Here is a 14,578-nt window from a genome sequence, read left to right on the forward strand (position 1 = left end):
AGGCTAAGCAGGAGCTGAGGCTGGTAAGAAAAGCTAAATGCAAATGAAGAGAGTTTTTTTAAATGTTCATTTTGAATTCGTGTTGAGAAGACAGAAAAATCAAAATAGTTAGAGGACTACTTCTCAGTATGGCTAGAATGATGATAATAAGGAGAAGATGAAAATAAGACAGACTCAACTCATTCAATTGCTTCTGGGTTTATTTTTTTTTCTATTAGGAAGAAGAATTCTTTTTGGACAGAAGAGAAAAGAGCAAAATGGCTGAGGGAGCTGAGAGCCAAAAGAAGTTTGGAGATAATAAGCAAGCAGTAAGCTGCCTTTGATGAATTCAAATCACCAGAGAGTATATTCTAGGTTAGTGGAAAAAATAGGAAGATTTGGTCTTTGAAAGATCATGGAGTGATGGAATATTATTGGTTGTTATATGTTATTTTATTTTTTTCTGATTATACATGGACATTAATTTTTAATACATATTTCTTTATGAATCATATTGGGAAAGAAAAATCAGAACAAAAGGGTAAAACCATGAAAGAAAAAAAAAATAAGAAAAAGAAAAAAAAGGTGAACATAGCATGTGTTGATTTATATTGTCTCCATGGTTCTCTCTTTGTATGCAGATGATGTTTTCTATCCAAAGTTTATTGGGATTGCCTTGGATCACTGAACTGCTGAAAAGAACCAAGTCTTTCATAGCTGATCATTACACATTCTTGCTGTTACTATGTACAATGTATTCCTCATTCTGCTTGTTTTGCTCAATATCAGTTCATGTAAATCTTTCCAAGCCTTTCTAAAATCAGCTTGTTCATCATTTTTTATAGAATAATAATATTTCTTTACCTTCATATACCATAACTTGTTCATCCATTTCCCAATTGATGTGTTATCTATTCATTTTCCAATTCCTTGACACCATAAAAAAGCTGCTACAAACATTTTTGCATATGTGCGTCCTTTCCCCTCCTTTATGATTTCCTTGGGATACAGAGCCAGTAGTGGTACTGCTGAATCAAAGGCTATGTACAATTTTATGCCCTTTGGGCATAGTGATGGAATAATACTGTGTTATAAGTAATGACGAACAGGTTGGTTTCAGAAAAACATGGAAATTTGCATGAAATAATGCAAAGTAAAATGAGCAGAATCAAGACAATATTGTGTACAGTAACTGAAATATTGTTCAAAGAGTAACTGTGAATTACTAAGCTCTTTTGAGTAATATGATCATTCAAATCAACTACAAAGGACTTATGAAAAAAAATGCTATATTTCCAGAGAAAGAAGCATGTGTTTCATGGTTCCATCTATATCTATTTACATTTATATTTATATCTCTATCTGTATCTATATCTATATATCTATACCATATCTTTATATCTTTCAGATGCTTGCCTTCTCTAATATGGGGTTGGAAGGGAAGGAGGGAAAAAGGCAACTCAGAACTGAAAAAAGTAACGAAAAGAAAGACTGTGGGTGAATGAGAAACACAGTGGGACTGGAAAGAGACAAAAGTTGCCCCAGTCTTCACAAAAAGGAAAGCAGCAAGGTGGGAAGACAGTAATCTGTAAGTTATAGACTAATAAAGATTTGGATTACTGACAAAATTCTAGAATCTTCCTGTTATTGTTGTTGATCCAATGACATCACAGGATAATTCCTGATTTGCACAGGAATTAGATTTAAGTGAAGGAGAGCAGCACAAAGTCTTTATCCTCACTCTCTCTTCCAGAATCATTGAGGTACAGTAGCAAGACACAAATCAGCATGACAGGAATGGTCCAGGATGCAGTAGATAACCTTGGCATCTTGTAGTAATGTAGTGGTAAAGAGGTTCTATTATTGAGAATCTAGGTAAAGAGGTAATGTTTGAAAGGAGCAAAAATGGCTTCATCGCAAATATGTCAAATCTGGCTAACCTCATTCTCTTTTTAAAGACTTGGCAGAAGCACATAGTAGACCAGGAGAATACAATAGATAAGTTTTTTATGTAAATGATAAAAATTGATGTTGAACCAGAGTGGAAGTTCTAAAACATATTGGGAGGAAAAACAAATACAGAGAGAGAGAATGAGAGAGAAAATGAGAAAGAGAATGTGTGTGTGTGTGTGTGTGTGTGTGTGTGTGTGTGTGTGAGTGAGAGAGAGTGTGTGTGTGTGTGTGTGTGAGAGAGAAAGAGAGAGATAGAGACAGACAGAGAAGGGGAGAGAGAAAGGAGAGAGAGAGAGGGAGAGAGATGGAAAGAGTGAGAGACAGAGATAGAAACAGAGATACAGGGAAAGAGAATATAACACAGCTGCAAACAATGTGCTTGTATCTCTGTAGCTGGCTGAGGTATGTAGAAAAGCTCTATTATTATAGGCAAAGCATAGGAGCATCTGGTGAAACTCTTCCCATCCCATTTACTAGGTTGCTGTTCAGTGCCCAAGACCCATCTATGGGAACAAAGTACAGTTATATGGAAATCAGCTTAAAAGGAATTAGTGACCAAGCTGAGAAGAACAGGTAACCAGTATTTGGAATGAATCCTACCCTCATTCTCCAGATTGAGAGTTAGTCTATGGTAATAGTTTGACTAGAAGATACTGGGTTCTCAGTACCCTAGTCATTTGAATATTTAAACTAGGATAGGAAAAATCTGGAACCAGTGAGTTCATGGCTGCATTTTGGTTATTACTATGTTTTTGCCTTCTAATCAGTTTCTTCTGTAAAATGAGGGGGTTTGGCTAGGTGACCTCTAAGTTTCCTTGGCCTTATTGAGTATCCTATGGCCTTAACTAGGTAAAATGTTAATCCTAAATTTTACTACAATATGAATGGCTTTTATTAGCTGGACCCAAGTTGGAGGAATTTCCAGGAGAAGGGGCAGGCCTAAGAGTATACTGAGCCTGAGCTCCAAGTAGACTTTCAGGGAGTTAAGAGGGAGGTTTGTACTAGGGATACTGGCCACACTGACATGCCATAAGGATAAAGTTGCTTTCATCAAGTCTTTACAGTCAAAATGAGGGCCATCTCCAGTCATCCTGTTCTATATCTGCCCAGATATATTTTGGAGGAGACAGGCTAGTGACTTTTTGCAGCCCACTATCACTCAAAAGCGGCTCACTTGCATGTCATGGCATCTTCTCTCTGATGTCATGGTCCTCTTCAAGAACAAAGGATAAAAGACACCAGTTAACATGGAGAGATTTAGGCTAGAAGATGATACACATATTTAAGGGGATTTAGAACTAGTTGATGACTAGACTCCCCAAATGGTCCTTCAGAGTTTTGAACACAGCCCTCTTCTCTTTTCTCTCCACACAGTCTCTCTTATGTGATTTTTTTTAGCCCCTATAGATTTCTTGCTCATCTCTGCAAATGAATCCCAATTTATTTAATCCTTATCCTTCCTTGAGCTCCAGACTCAAGAAACACTCCAAACTTATCAGCCGCTTACTAGACATCTCAGCTGGATGAATCATATTGTTGCTGAGTTGTTATAGTTGTGTCTGATTCTTCATGGCCCCATTTGGGGTTTTCTGAAGGAAATATACTGGAATGATTTGCCATATCCTTCTCCAGTTTATTTGACAAATGAGGAAACTGAGGCAAATAGAATTAAGTGACTTCTGAGTCCACATTTGAAACCAGGTCTTCCTGACTCCAGAGTATTCTTCTACTGGGTCACTTAGCTGGCCCTATTCTAAAGTCAACATGTCCAAAAAAGAATTTGATACTCCTCCTTCCTTTTACTTTGTCTCCCTCAGACCTACATCCCATCATAATTGCATCCTTCTAGCTATCCAGGTTCATAACTTCTGGGTTATTCTTGACTATTCACAACTCCATCAACAATGTACCAGTGCCCTTATCTTCCCATAACCTCTCCAATATGGATGAGTCACATCTTTTATCAATATTATGAACTGGTAGGTAACTTCCTTAGGTATTTGTAAGTGGAACCTCACAGTTCATTTGATGTGCATTTCTGTTATTAATGATTTGAAGCATTTTTCATATAGTTGTTAATACTGTATGGTTTTTTTGAGAACTGTCCATATCCTTTGATTTCTTATCTGATGGAAAGAGGCTATTGGTAATCTTTCAACCAATCTGTTAATTGTTTATATGTTTGAATCTTGTTTGGCTATTTATGGTATCATGGATTTCTTGAAGAAATTTGATATAAACCCTCCCCCCCCAATTTGTTTACCTCCAATTGCTTACATTTCTATGGTATTTTTCATCTTAAAAAAGTTTCCTTATGATAAGTTATTGCTATTGCTTCTTTAGAGATGAGGAAATATGCTCAGAGAGAAAAGCAATTCACCTAAGGCCATATATGGTTTGGTTTAAGTCTCAGAGCTGGATTTCAAATTTCAGAATTTCAACTTTGATATATACTGATCTTTTCAATGAGCCAACTTTCTTAAGTTTGAAGAAGGGTTATCATTTATCACATCAGGCCTGAAAGAAAGGACAGAGAATACAATCAATAAACATTTAGGATGCTCTGTACCCATAATCATAGGACAGGGAAAGATAATTTCAGGGCTCCTAGAAACCCTTCCAAATACCTTAAATGCATCCTTATCACATTATAGAAAATATGGGGAGAGAAGATTGCAAAAACAAAGGGGAAAGTAAGAAAACTGCAAATAGAAGAGGGTTGGGGATATCTCCAATATCTCTTTATCAATGTCCTTTTTTTCTGTCATATTAGCCAATCTGACAGATGTGAGATAGAATTTCAGCGTTGTTTTAATTTGCATTTCTCAAAGTTGTTTTAAATTACATTTCTCTAATCAATAGTTATTTAGACTATTTTTTTTATAACTATAAATAACTATTTCTTCTGAAAACTTTCTGTTTGTATCCTCTGACTACTTATCAATTGGGAAATGGCTAATATTCTCATAAATGTGTTCTCTATTCTATTTGAGAAATGAGACTTTCATCAAAAAAAGTTTTATAAAAAATTTCCCCAAACCCAGTTTCCTGTTACCCTTCAAATTTTGACTGCATTGGCTTTATTCAAAATATTTTAAATGTGATATAATCAAAGTTATCCACTTTCCAATTTATAATGCTCTTATTTCTTCTTTGGTCATAAAATTTTCTTCTGTTCATAATTCTGATAGGTAAACTATTCCATGTTCTCCTAATTTGCTAATACTGTCATGCTTTTTGCCTAAACCAGATACCCATTTTGATCTTATCTTTGTGTATGGTATGAGATATTGATATATGCCTACTTTCTGTCAAACTGCTTTCCAGTTTTCCCAGCAATTTTTACTAAATAGTAATTTCTTGTCCCTAAAGGTCTCCGATCTTTGGGTTTATCAAACACTATATCACTATGGTAATTTACTGCTGAATATGATATATCTAATCCACTAATGCACAATACCACTCTATTTGTTTGAATAATTACCTTTTTGTAATGCAGTTTGAAGTCTAATACTGTTAAGTCACCTTCCTTGATATATTTTTTTTTCATTGATTCTCTTGACATTCTTGACCTTTTGTTCTTCCAGATAAATTTTTACATTTTTCTAGCTCTCTAAAAAATTTATTGGTAATTTGATTGGTATAGTACTGAATCAGTAAATTAATTTAGATAGAATGTGTCTTTATTATTTTGGCCTAACCTATCCATAAGTAATAATATTTCTCAGTTATTTAGATTTGGCTTTATTTTCGTGAAAAGTGTGTTGTAATTTTGTTCATATAATTTCTGGATTTGTTTTGTCTTGTCTTGTTTTAGGAGTCTTCCCAAGTATTTTATATTGTCTGAAGTTATTTTAAATGAAATTTTTCTTTGTATCTCATCCTGCTGGATTTTGTTGGTAATATGTAGAAATGCTAATGATTTATGTGGATTTATTTTATACCTTGCAAACTTGCTAAATCTGTTGATTATTTCAACGAGTTTTTTAGTCAATCCTGTAGAATTCTCTAAGTATACCATCACATTGTTTATAAACAGTAATAGTTTTGTCCTTGTTGCTTATTCTAATTCTTGTTGCTATAAGTAGCATTTCTAACATAATATTGAGTAGGTACGAATGTTATATTTTATCGAAAGCTTTTTCTGCATCTATGATTTTTGTTAATTTTGTTATTGTTACAGTGAATTATGCTATCAGCATATTGAGCCTGCATATTACATGCATAATACATGATCTTTTTGATATATTGCTGTAATCTTTTTGCTGGAATTTTATTTAAAATTTTTGCATTGATATTCGCTAAGGAAATTTGTTTATAGTTTTCTTTCTCCATTTTTGCTCCCATTGGTTTGGGTGTCAAAACCTTGTGTCATAAAAAGACTTTGGTAGGGCCCCTCTTTACCTATTTAAAAAATAATTTATATAATATTGAGATTGTTTCTTAAATGTTTGGTGGAATTCACTTGTGAATCCATTTGGTCTGAGAGACTTTTTTTCTTAGGGAGCTCATTAATGGCATGTTCAATTTCTTTTTCTAAGGGAGGGTTATTTAAGTATTCTACTTCCTCTTACATTAATCTGGGCAATTTGTACTTTTTGTAAATATTCATCCATTTCACTTGGATTTCAGTTTTACTGGCATGTATGATTGGGCAAAATAACTCCTAATAACTATTTTAATTTCATCTTCATTGTTGGTGCATTTTTTTCATTTTTGATACAAGTATTTTGGTTTTCTTCTTCTAACTAATGGTATATTTATCTTATTGTTTTTTTCCTCATAAAACCAACCCTTTATTTATTAGCTCAATGATTTTCTTACTTTTGATTTTATTAATCTTTTTGATTTTCAAGAATTTTCAGTTTGTTTAACTAGGGATTTGTAATTTTCCCTCTTGGATTTTTAATTGTTTGCCCAACTCATTGATTTGCTCTCTCTCTTTTATTGATATATATGTATTTAGAGATATAACATTTCTCCTAAGTACCTCTTTCACTGCTTCCCATAAAATTTGGAATGTTGTCTCAGCATTTTCACTCTGTTTATTGTTTCTATGATTTGTTCTTTGACTTTTTTTTTTTTTTTTTTGCAAGGCAACTGGGGTCATGACTTGCCCCTCTGGTGTATGTTAAGTGTCTGAGGCCAGATTTGAACTGAGATCCTTCTCAAATGCAGGGAGGCTTAAATGAGTTGAGGTTGATATATAGGTGACTTATAGTGTTTCTGAAAAGACTGACTTATCAGCAACCCTGATAAAGATGAGGAAGATTTTAGTTCCATTCTCCTTTTCATTGACTTTGAAAACATCCCTAACCCAGGCTCTCATTGTGTTTCCCTTAAGACTTTTGTTAATTGGTTGACATTTTCCTGCCTTGTCTTCTTCCCTACTCAATTCATCTTGTAACAGACGAGTTTCTTTCTAATATTCACACCTAAACATGTAAAGAGTTGGAAGGGAACTTGGAACATAGACTGTAAGATGTAAGGGGTGGAAAGGATTTTTTTTTTTTAAGTCAAGACCTGTAATCAATATAGAAGATTCTCTCTTGAAGTATCTCCTTCTACAGTTAGAGATAATCAATTGTAGACTATCAAACATTACCAACTTTTTCTACCACACTGCCTTTGGAGAGGCAAAAAAATAATGGCATGAAGGTTGGTAGTTGTAGGTAGTTGTTGATATTCTTCTCTCAGTTGCTTATTATTACTAATAATTAAATGTGATTTCTCCTAATTTAATCTTCTCCTTTTTATCTTCAAAATTAGTTCCCAAGTTGTTTTCAAAAATGAAGTTATTTCCAGTGAGGATTTCCTTTGCTTCTTCTACTTGGTTTACAATAGTTGCTTTTCCTGATATCTTCTTAAATGTCATTTCTCTTCCTTTATATAGATAATTGGACACTGAAGTGTTGAGTCTAAATGTGGTTTTCTACTTTGTATTTGATAATCAAACTAGAGAACTATGGATTACTGGCAAATCTGCTAGACTAACTGATGACTTTTCAATTTTCTTTAGCAATGCTTTTAGAGTAACCTGATTTAGTTGTGTGGCATGCCAGGTTCTCTATAGATTAAGTCTTTTCTACTGCTTTCCATATGTTTTAAGGAAATATTGCTCTTAATCTTCTAACATCTTATTTAATGTTTGCACATAAGTTTGTATTCCAAACCAATGTTGCCTTTCCCTGTGTCTCTCCATTTTATAAGGAGATCATGTGTTTGCTGGCTATTTTTGGGTTCATGTAGCCTCCGAGTTGTAGCTACGTTTCACATCAGCTGAAATGTAATAAAAAGAGGCAATCAGTCAAGATCTTGGCTAAATTAGAGTCAAAAGTTTCTTACAACTGGTCAAGCTAAAGCTGTTTTATTTAGCAATGTGTCTTTTCATTTTTATCCTCTTGTGTAAATTGTCATATGTTTACTTTTGATTTAACTACTTGATGCTGACTGCAGAAATGACTCACTTTAATAACCAGTTGTTTTCTATTAAATTCAATTTTTGTGATTATCAGTTTTGTGATTTTTGTGCTTAGCAATTGTCAGTGTCATGTCTTAAACCTTCAAATTCTTTACCATGCTATCACTTTCTCCTTGGTCTTTCCTTTCCACTGTAACCTCTAGAACTACCATTTAATTATTAACAGACTTCCCTTCACTATAGATTTCTTTTTCATATTTTTCATCTTCATGTACATATAGAAACTTGGTCCTTTTTAGAAGACACTGGCCACCTATCTCTAATGCCAGATATTACTTCTTTCACACACTTTGATAATACCATGGATAGGAATAATTGACACACTTATTTTCCCCCTCTTCACTACTTCCAGACTCTCCTGAGGTTCAAATCATGTGATCTACTGGTCCCAATGTAAAACTCCTTTCTCAAGGAATTCAGTACCCCACTTAACTTCTTGCTCTCTATTATAGCTACTAGCTGATGTGCCCCTCCCCCATGCTAAATACTCCAACCTTTAAATAAAAAAATAAACTTCTTAAACTCCCATGTCTTAGAGATTCACCTTACTCAGGTATCCACAGGGATAGACATGTAATGTCTCCTTATCACCCATAAATGTGCCACCTCCATAATTTGGACTCTGACATTCCCCTTTCTGATTATAATAACCTGTCCTTCTGTCTCTTCCTTTGCCTTATTCCTTCTAAATTATTTTTTGTCTTCATTGTAACCAATCACCTTCCTTTGTCTTAACTCCTTATTTCCTTTGCCTAATTATCACTTATACTTTAATCCTATTATCATTTATACTTTGCCAGTCCTCAACCATAATGCCAACTGGCTCCATCACATGTTATCTTTTCTCAAATGTGTCCTCATTCTTCAATATGATAACTTTTTTTTTTATTGTCAGTCACCTTAATGGTTCAAATCTTTTCTTCTTGCCTCAAACCCCACTGCCTGTTTCACCTATTTTCAGTGGATGTTCTCACCTTCTATTTTGCCTACAACAAAGACAATATACAATAGAATACTCTTTTCTTCCCTATTCCAATACCCCAAAGTCTCTCTACAATCTCCTTCCTCAAACTTCCAGCCTTGCAGTCCTTTCTCTCAAGGGAGAGGGTAAGGATGAAGAGCTCCTCCCAGACCCTCCACAATTTAAGGTGAGTACCTAGAGAATTTTTTTTATTATTCCCCCTCTCTCCTAATTCCTATCTCCTAATATTATCCCCTTTTTCTGATTGAATAAGGTGGAGGATGGACATTGTATAGCTCCTTACAAATCTTCCACTAATTAATTAGCTAATTCAAATTCTCTCATCATTTCCTCATTTCTTACCCACATATTTTTCTGGATTCCAGGAAACTTATCCTTCTGCAAGATGAATTCAAGTCAGAAACTCACACTTCCTCAGCATTTCTCACCCCTTCCTTTCTTTTTCTCTCTGGTTGGAAAGAGTAGGAAGTGGGCATCTAGTAGATTCTACCTGATTTTCCTCCATTTAAGTATGACACCCAGGAAGATCTCATATTTCCCTCCTGTATATTTTTCTGGGCTTCATCTTTTTCAAAAACTCACCATTCTGTAAGATGAAATAAACGTGGCAATTCATACTTCGTCAGATTATTTCCCACCCATGACAATCTCTGGCTCTTGTTTATTGATTCTGACCCATTTTCTACTTTTTTGCTTTTATTTGATGAGATATTGACCCTTCTTTTTGTCAGTATCAAGCTTTATACCTAATCTATTGATCTCATTCCCTTCTAGCTCCTTCAGGATTTTGTCCCACTTGTCATTACCTTTCTATCTTCTCCAATATCTCCCCATTTACTCTTACCCTCACTGTCTAAAAAAGAAGCTAAGATTTACCCCAACTTAAAAAAAAATAGCTCTTCAAACTATTAGCCCTTACCTCTTTTTAAAAATTATTCTTAACAGTTCCCAGAATCATCTGTGGTACAGTGTTTAGACCAGGATTTTTAATCTTTATTTTTGTGTGTCATGGCTCCCACAGGCATCTCCTATGAACCTCTTCTCAAAATATTTTTATATAAATAAAATAAAATACATAGCTTATGAAGGAAAATAATTATATTGAAATATGTTTATCAAAATACTAAAAAACAAAACAAGTTCATGGACTTCAGGCTAAGAACTCTTATTCTATCTCCTTACCATTTAACCCTTTTCTTAATAATACATTGTGATCTAGCTTCTGACCTCACCACAACAGCTATTGCTGTCTCCAAAGTTACTAACAATGTCTTGACCGGTTTATCTGATAACCTTTTCTGGGTCCTGGTCCTTCTTCTCTGCAGTTTTGTATACCATAGACCATTCTTTCCTCTTGGACGTTTCCCCCTCCCTTGACTTTTATGACATAACTCTCCTGATTCTCCTCCTACCTTTGTGACTGTGCTTTAGTTTCCTTTGGATCATAATACATCTCCAGCTACCTAATTACTGGTGATTCCTTGAGTTCCTTCCTGGGTTCTTTAGTCTTGCTTTTCTCTCTCCTTCCCTCCCTCTTTGTCTCTCTCCTCCTTTTTCTCTCCATCTTTCCCCCCTCCCCAGATCTTTTAGGTTTTTATGGGTCCAAGAATCTTTAAGAAGATGATTCCAATATCTATACATCTAGTCCCAATTTCTGATCCTTTATCTCCAATTCTTTATCATCATTTCCCTACTGGATATTTCATAGGCATCTGGAACTCTTAACATGCCTTCCATTTCTAAATCTACTTTATACCCCAAATTGAATTTATTTCCTTTCATGCTAAGGCTATCCTTGCAAACATTCTTATTTCTGAGGGCACTGCCAGCTCCGCAATTACTCAGATCCATAATCTCAGAGAAGCAGGAGACAAAAAGGAAGAGGACAGGGACAAAGGGGAGAAGAAGAGAAGGAATTTGGAGAGAAATTGGAAGAAGGGGAGGAGGCAATGAAGGAGTGAGGAAAGGTGGAGGGTAGAAGAAAGAGGAAGGAGAAAAAGGAATGGGGAGGGAAGGAAGGGGAGGAGAGAGAGGAAGGAAATGAGGAGAAGAAGGAAGAAGGAGAAAAAGGGAATGGGGAGGGAAGGAAGGGGAGGAGAGAGGAAGGAAATGAGGAGAAGGAGGAGGAAGGAGAAAAAGGGAATGGGGAGGGAAGGAAGGGGGAGGAGAGAGGAAGGAAATGAGGAGAAGGAGGAGGAAGGAGAAGAAGGGAATGGGGAGGGAAGGAAGGGGAGGAGAGAGAGGAAGGAAATGAGGAGGAGGGGAAGAGAAAAAGGAAGAGGAGGAGAAGGAGGAGGAAGGGGAAGAGGAAGAGGCAGGGCAGGATGCGAAGGAGGCAATGATTGAGGTGATGCTGATGGCTTGGGGATGACAGAGTTGGCTGCCCCCAAACAGGAGACGGAGCACGTTAGTCCCTCTGTCTTCTAAGCAGCCCAGCTCCTAAAGAGTGCGCCAGAGCTGAGACCCCGGCCCAGACAGCCGCCGCCCCTCTTCCTCTCCTTCTCCTCCTCTGCCCCGCCTCCCCTTCTTCCCTGGTCCCGCCACGCGGAGGGATCGAGGTCCGAGGGAAGCCGGGGACGGAGCAGGAGTCCGCGGCATCGGGGACTATCATATCGGCATCGGCATCTGCGCAGGCGCGGAGAGGGCGAAGGCAGAGCCGAGCCGGAGCTGGAGCCCGAGCGAGCGATCCCGGCGAGGGCGGGGCGAGGACTTGTGGCGTGTGAGGTGAAAAAGCAGCCGCCCCCGCCGCTGGCGCGCTTAGGAGCCCGTGAGCGCGGAGGAAGCAACATGTCAGCGCCGGCGGCTAAAGTCAGCAAAAAGGAACTCACCAACAGCCCTAGCGAAGCCCTGGAGACCTCGGAGAAAGAGCAACAAGAAGCAATCGAGCGCATTGATGAGGTGCAGAGTGAAATAGACAAGCTGAACGAGCAGGCCAGTGCAGAGATCTTGAAAGTCGAGCAGAGCTACAGCCAGCTCCGGCAGCCTTTCTTCCAGAAGAGGTCCGAGTGGATCGCCAGGATCCCGGACTTCTGGGTGACCACCCTCGTCAGCCACCCGCAGATGTCCTCGCTGCTGGGGGACGAAGATGAGGAAGCCCTGCGCCACCTGACCAGGATCGACGTGATAGAGTTCGAAGACGTGAAATCGGGTTACAGAATAGATTTTTATTTTGGTGAAAACCCTTACTTTGAGAATAAAGTGATCTCCAAAGAGTTCCGCCTTGAAGAAGGCGGGGACCTGGCTTCGAAGGCAACAGAAATCCATTGGAAGTCTGGGAAGGACTTGACGCGGCGCCCGAATCAGATCCTCATCAAAGGCGGCCGCAAGAGGTTTCTGGAGGAGCCAGACAGCTTCTTCACTTGGTTCTCAGACCACGCCGATGCCGGGGCAGACGAGCTAGGGGAGGTCATCAAAGATGACATCTGGTTAAACCCCTTACGGTACTACCTGGTCTCCGACCTTGATAACGAAGAGGCCGTGGGAGAAGACGGCGACGAGGAAGAAGCGTTCGAGGAGAGTGATGGCGACGGGGAAGCTAGCGAGGAGGGGGACGACGGAGGAGAGGGTAACGAGGTAGAAGACCGAGGGGAGAACACTGGACAAAATGACTAATAGAACGTTGATGGATTCCAAAGCTTCTAGCTTTAAAAATTCTTCCAGTCCCCGGGAGCGAGTTTCAGTCTTTTATTTTCATTTCTCACTCACTCCCTGGGTTTTGCCGCGGGTTCCTTCTTTCCTCATCCCGTAGTTCGCAGCTTTCTTGTTTGCTTGTCTCTCTCTTGGGGGTCCCGGGCGGGGGGAGTAACTTGAGCAGAATGCAGCGGGACCGAGACTCCACCATTATCTCTTTCACATTCATGTTTACTCTCCTCGGGGCCAAACCAAGCTACGGATCCAGAGGATATTCATGTTCGTGCGTTTGTACATTTCAGATTCACAGCTATAAAAGGGGACTGTTCGTGTTAGGCATGGGAAAGCCGGGACTCCGTGCGGCCACTGATTTGCCCAAGGATACAGAGATACTGTCAGAAGCTATGCTCGAAGCGGGGTGCTTTGGTTTTGCAGCCAGCGTCCTTTCTAGAATCACTCATGTAAAACTCAGTGAAAAGGTAGGGGCAAAGTAAGAACTTCTGTGGGTGTTAATGCACAGAATCATCGTCTCCTCCTCCCCTCTTTTTCCTATGTGCTACGCTCAGAGATTGCTTTATGTCTCTTTGTAGCTATGGAAAACTAGCATTTGCCAACACGCACCTGCCCGCTTTCTCTTAATGGGGAAAACAAAAAACAAACCCCAAAACACCTTTAAAAATCCATGGGGGTATAGCAGCTCAATAGGGCAAGCTTGAGATATTTGGATGGGTAAGTAGTGATTTTGATAACATCTCTTCTTCTTTGGTGCATTTAATTTCACATCATGTAACTGTTATCGAAGTTTAGGATGACAGGTAATGAAATAAAAATCTCTTCTAAAGATGAACAAACAAACAAAAAACAAATAGAAATGTAACCGGACAGATACTTCAGGATAAGGGAGATGCGGCTAGACAGTGACTGCAAGTTGGATATAAGTCAAGAATACAAACTGGCCACCAAAAAGATCCACATGGACTCGGGCTGAATTAAGAAAAAAAGAATCATAGTATCCAGAACAAGGCACGTAATAAAGGGAATTTTATTCTACTTGGTCATACCATAAAGAGGTGACACCAGGGTGATACCATCTTTTAATGAGGATATTGGAAAAACTGGAAGATTTCTTGAAAAGAGCAACCAAGATGTTGAAGAATTATATGTTGTGCCATTTTGAAAGAATTGGGGTTATTTATTTAGCTCGCTGGGAGAGAAACATATCCTCAAATATTTGAAAGGCTTGTGAAATGGAAGCAATAGATTTCAGAGAGGTAGAAGCTTGATAGAAGGAAAAATCTCAAAAATTAATAGCTATTCAAATGAGAAGTAAGCTATTTTGGGAGAGACTAGCACATTCATCTTTTGTTAGAGATCTTCAAAGTAGGAAATGTTAAAGAAATATGTCTTAGGATGGGTTGAGCAAGATAGTGTTTAAAGTGTCATCCAAATCATAGAATTTAGGATTCTTTCAAATATTACATCCTCCAAGAAGGCTTAGCTAGGTGGGGGGCCCCTATTTTTTTGTTCTGCAGTTTGGAGGATGAGATTTTCCT

At 38.0% G+C, this 14,578-nt stretch overlaps 1 protein-coding gene and 1 long non-coding RNA gene across 3 annotated transcripts in view; both read left to right on the top strand.

Annotated features, from left to right (window-relative positions):
* LOC116421725 overlaps window positions 1-14,578 on the top strand; it is a 38,097-nt gene that overhangs the window by 3,482 nt on the left and 20,037 nt on the right. For both annotated transcript variants that reach the window (XR_004232220.1, XR_004232221.1), the window contains exons 2-4: window positions 219-354; window positions 1,388-1,549; window positions 2,410-2,505. This is a non-coding gene — a long non-coding RNA (uncharacterized LOC116421725). The remainder of the gene's footprint in view (window positions 1-218; window positions 355-1,387; window positions 1,550-2,409; window positions 2,506-14,578) is intronic.
* On the top strand, window positions 11,877-13,060 carry LOC100917991 (protein SET-like). The gene has a single exon (XM_003757045.4). The coding sequence runs from the start codon at window positions 12,183-12,185 to the stop codon at window positions 13,005-13,007; it is 825 nt and encodes a 274-aa protein (XP_003757093.1). The 5' UTR covers window positions 11,877-12,182; the 3' UTR covers window positions 13,008-13,060.

This window comes from Sarcophilus harrisii, chromosome 2 (genome assembly GCF_902635505.1).
Source record: "Sarcophilus harrisii chromosome 2, mSarHar1.11, whole genome shotgun sequence".
In the NCBI taxonomy this organism is placed as follows: Eukaryota; Metazoa; Chordata; class Mammalia; order Dasyuromorphia; family Dasyuridae; genus Sarcophilus; species Sarcophilus harrisii.

What these genes read in the sequence shown, in the direction of transcription:
- LOC100917991 (XM_003757045.4), top strand. Translation starts at nt 12,183, where the DNA reads ATGTCAGCGCCGGCGGCTAAAGTCAGCAAAAAGGAACTCACCAACAGC.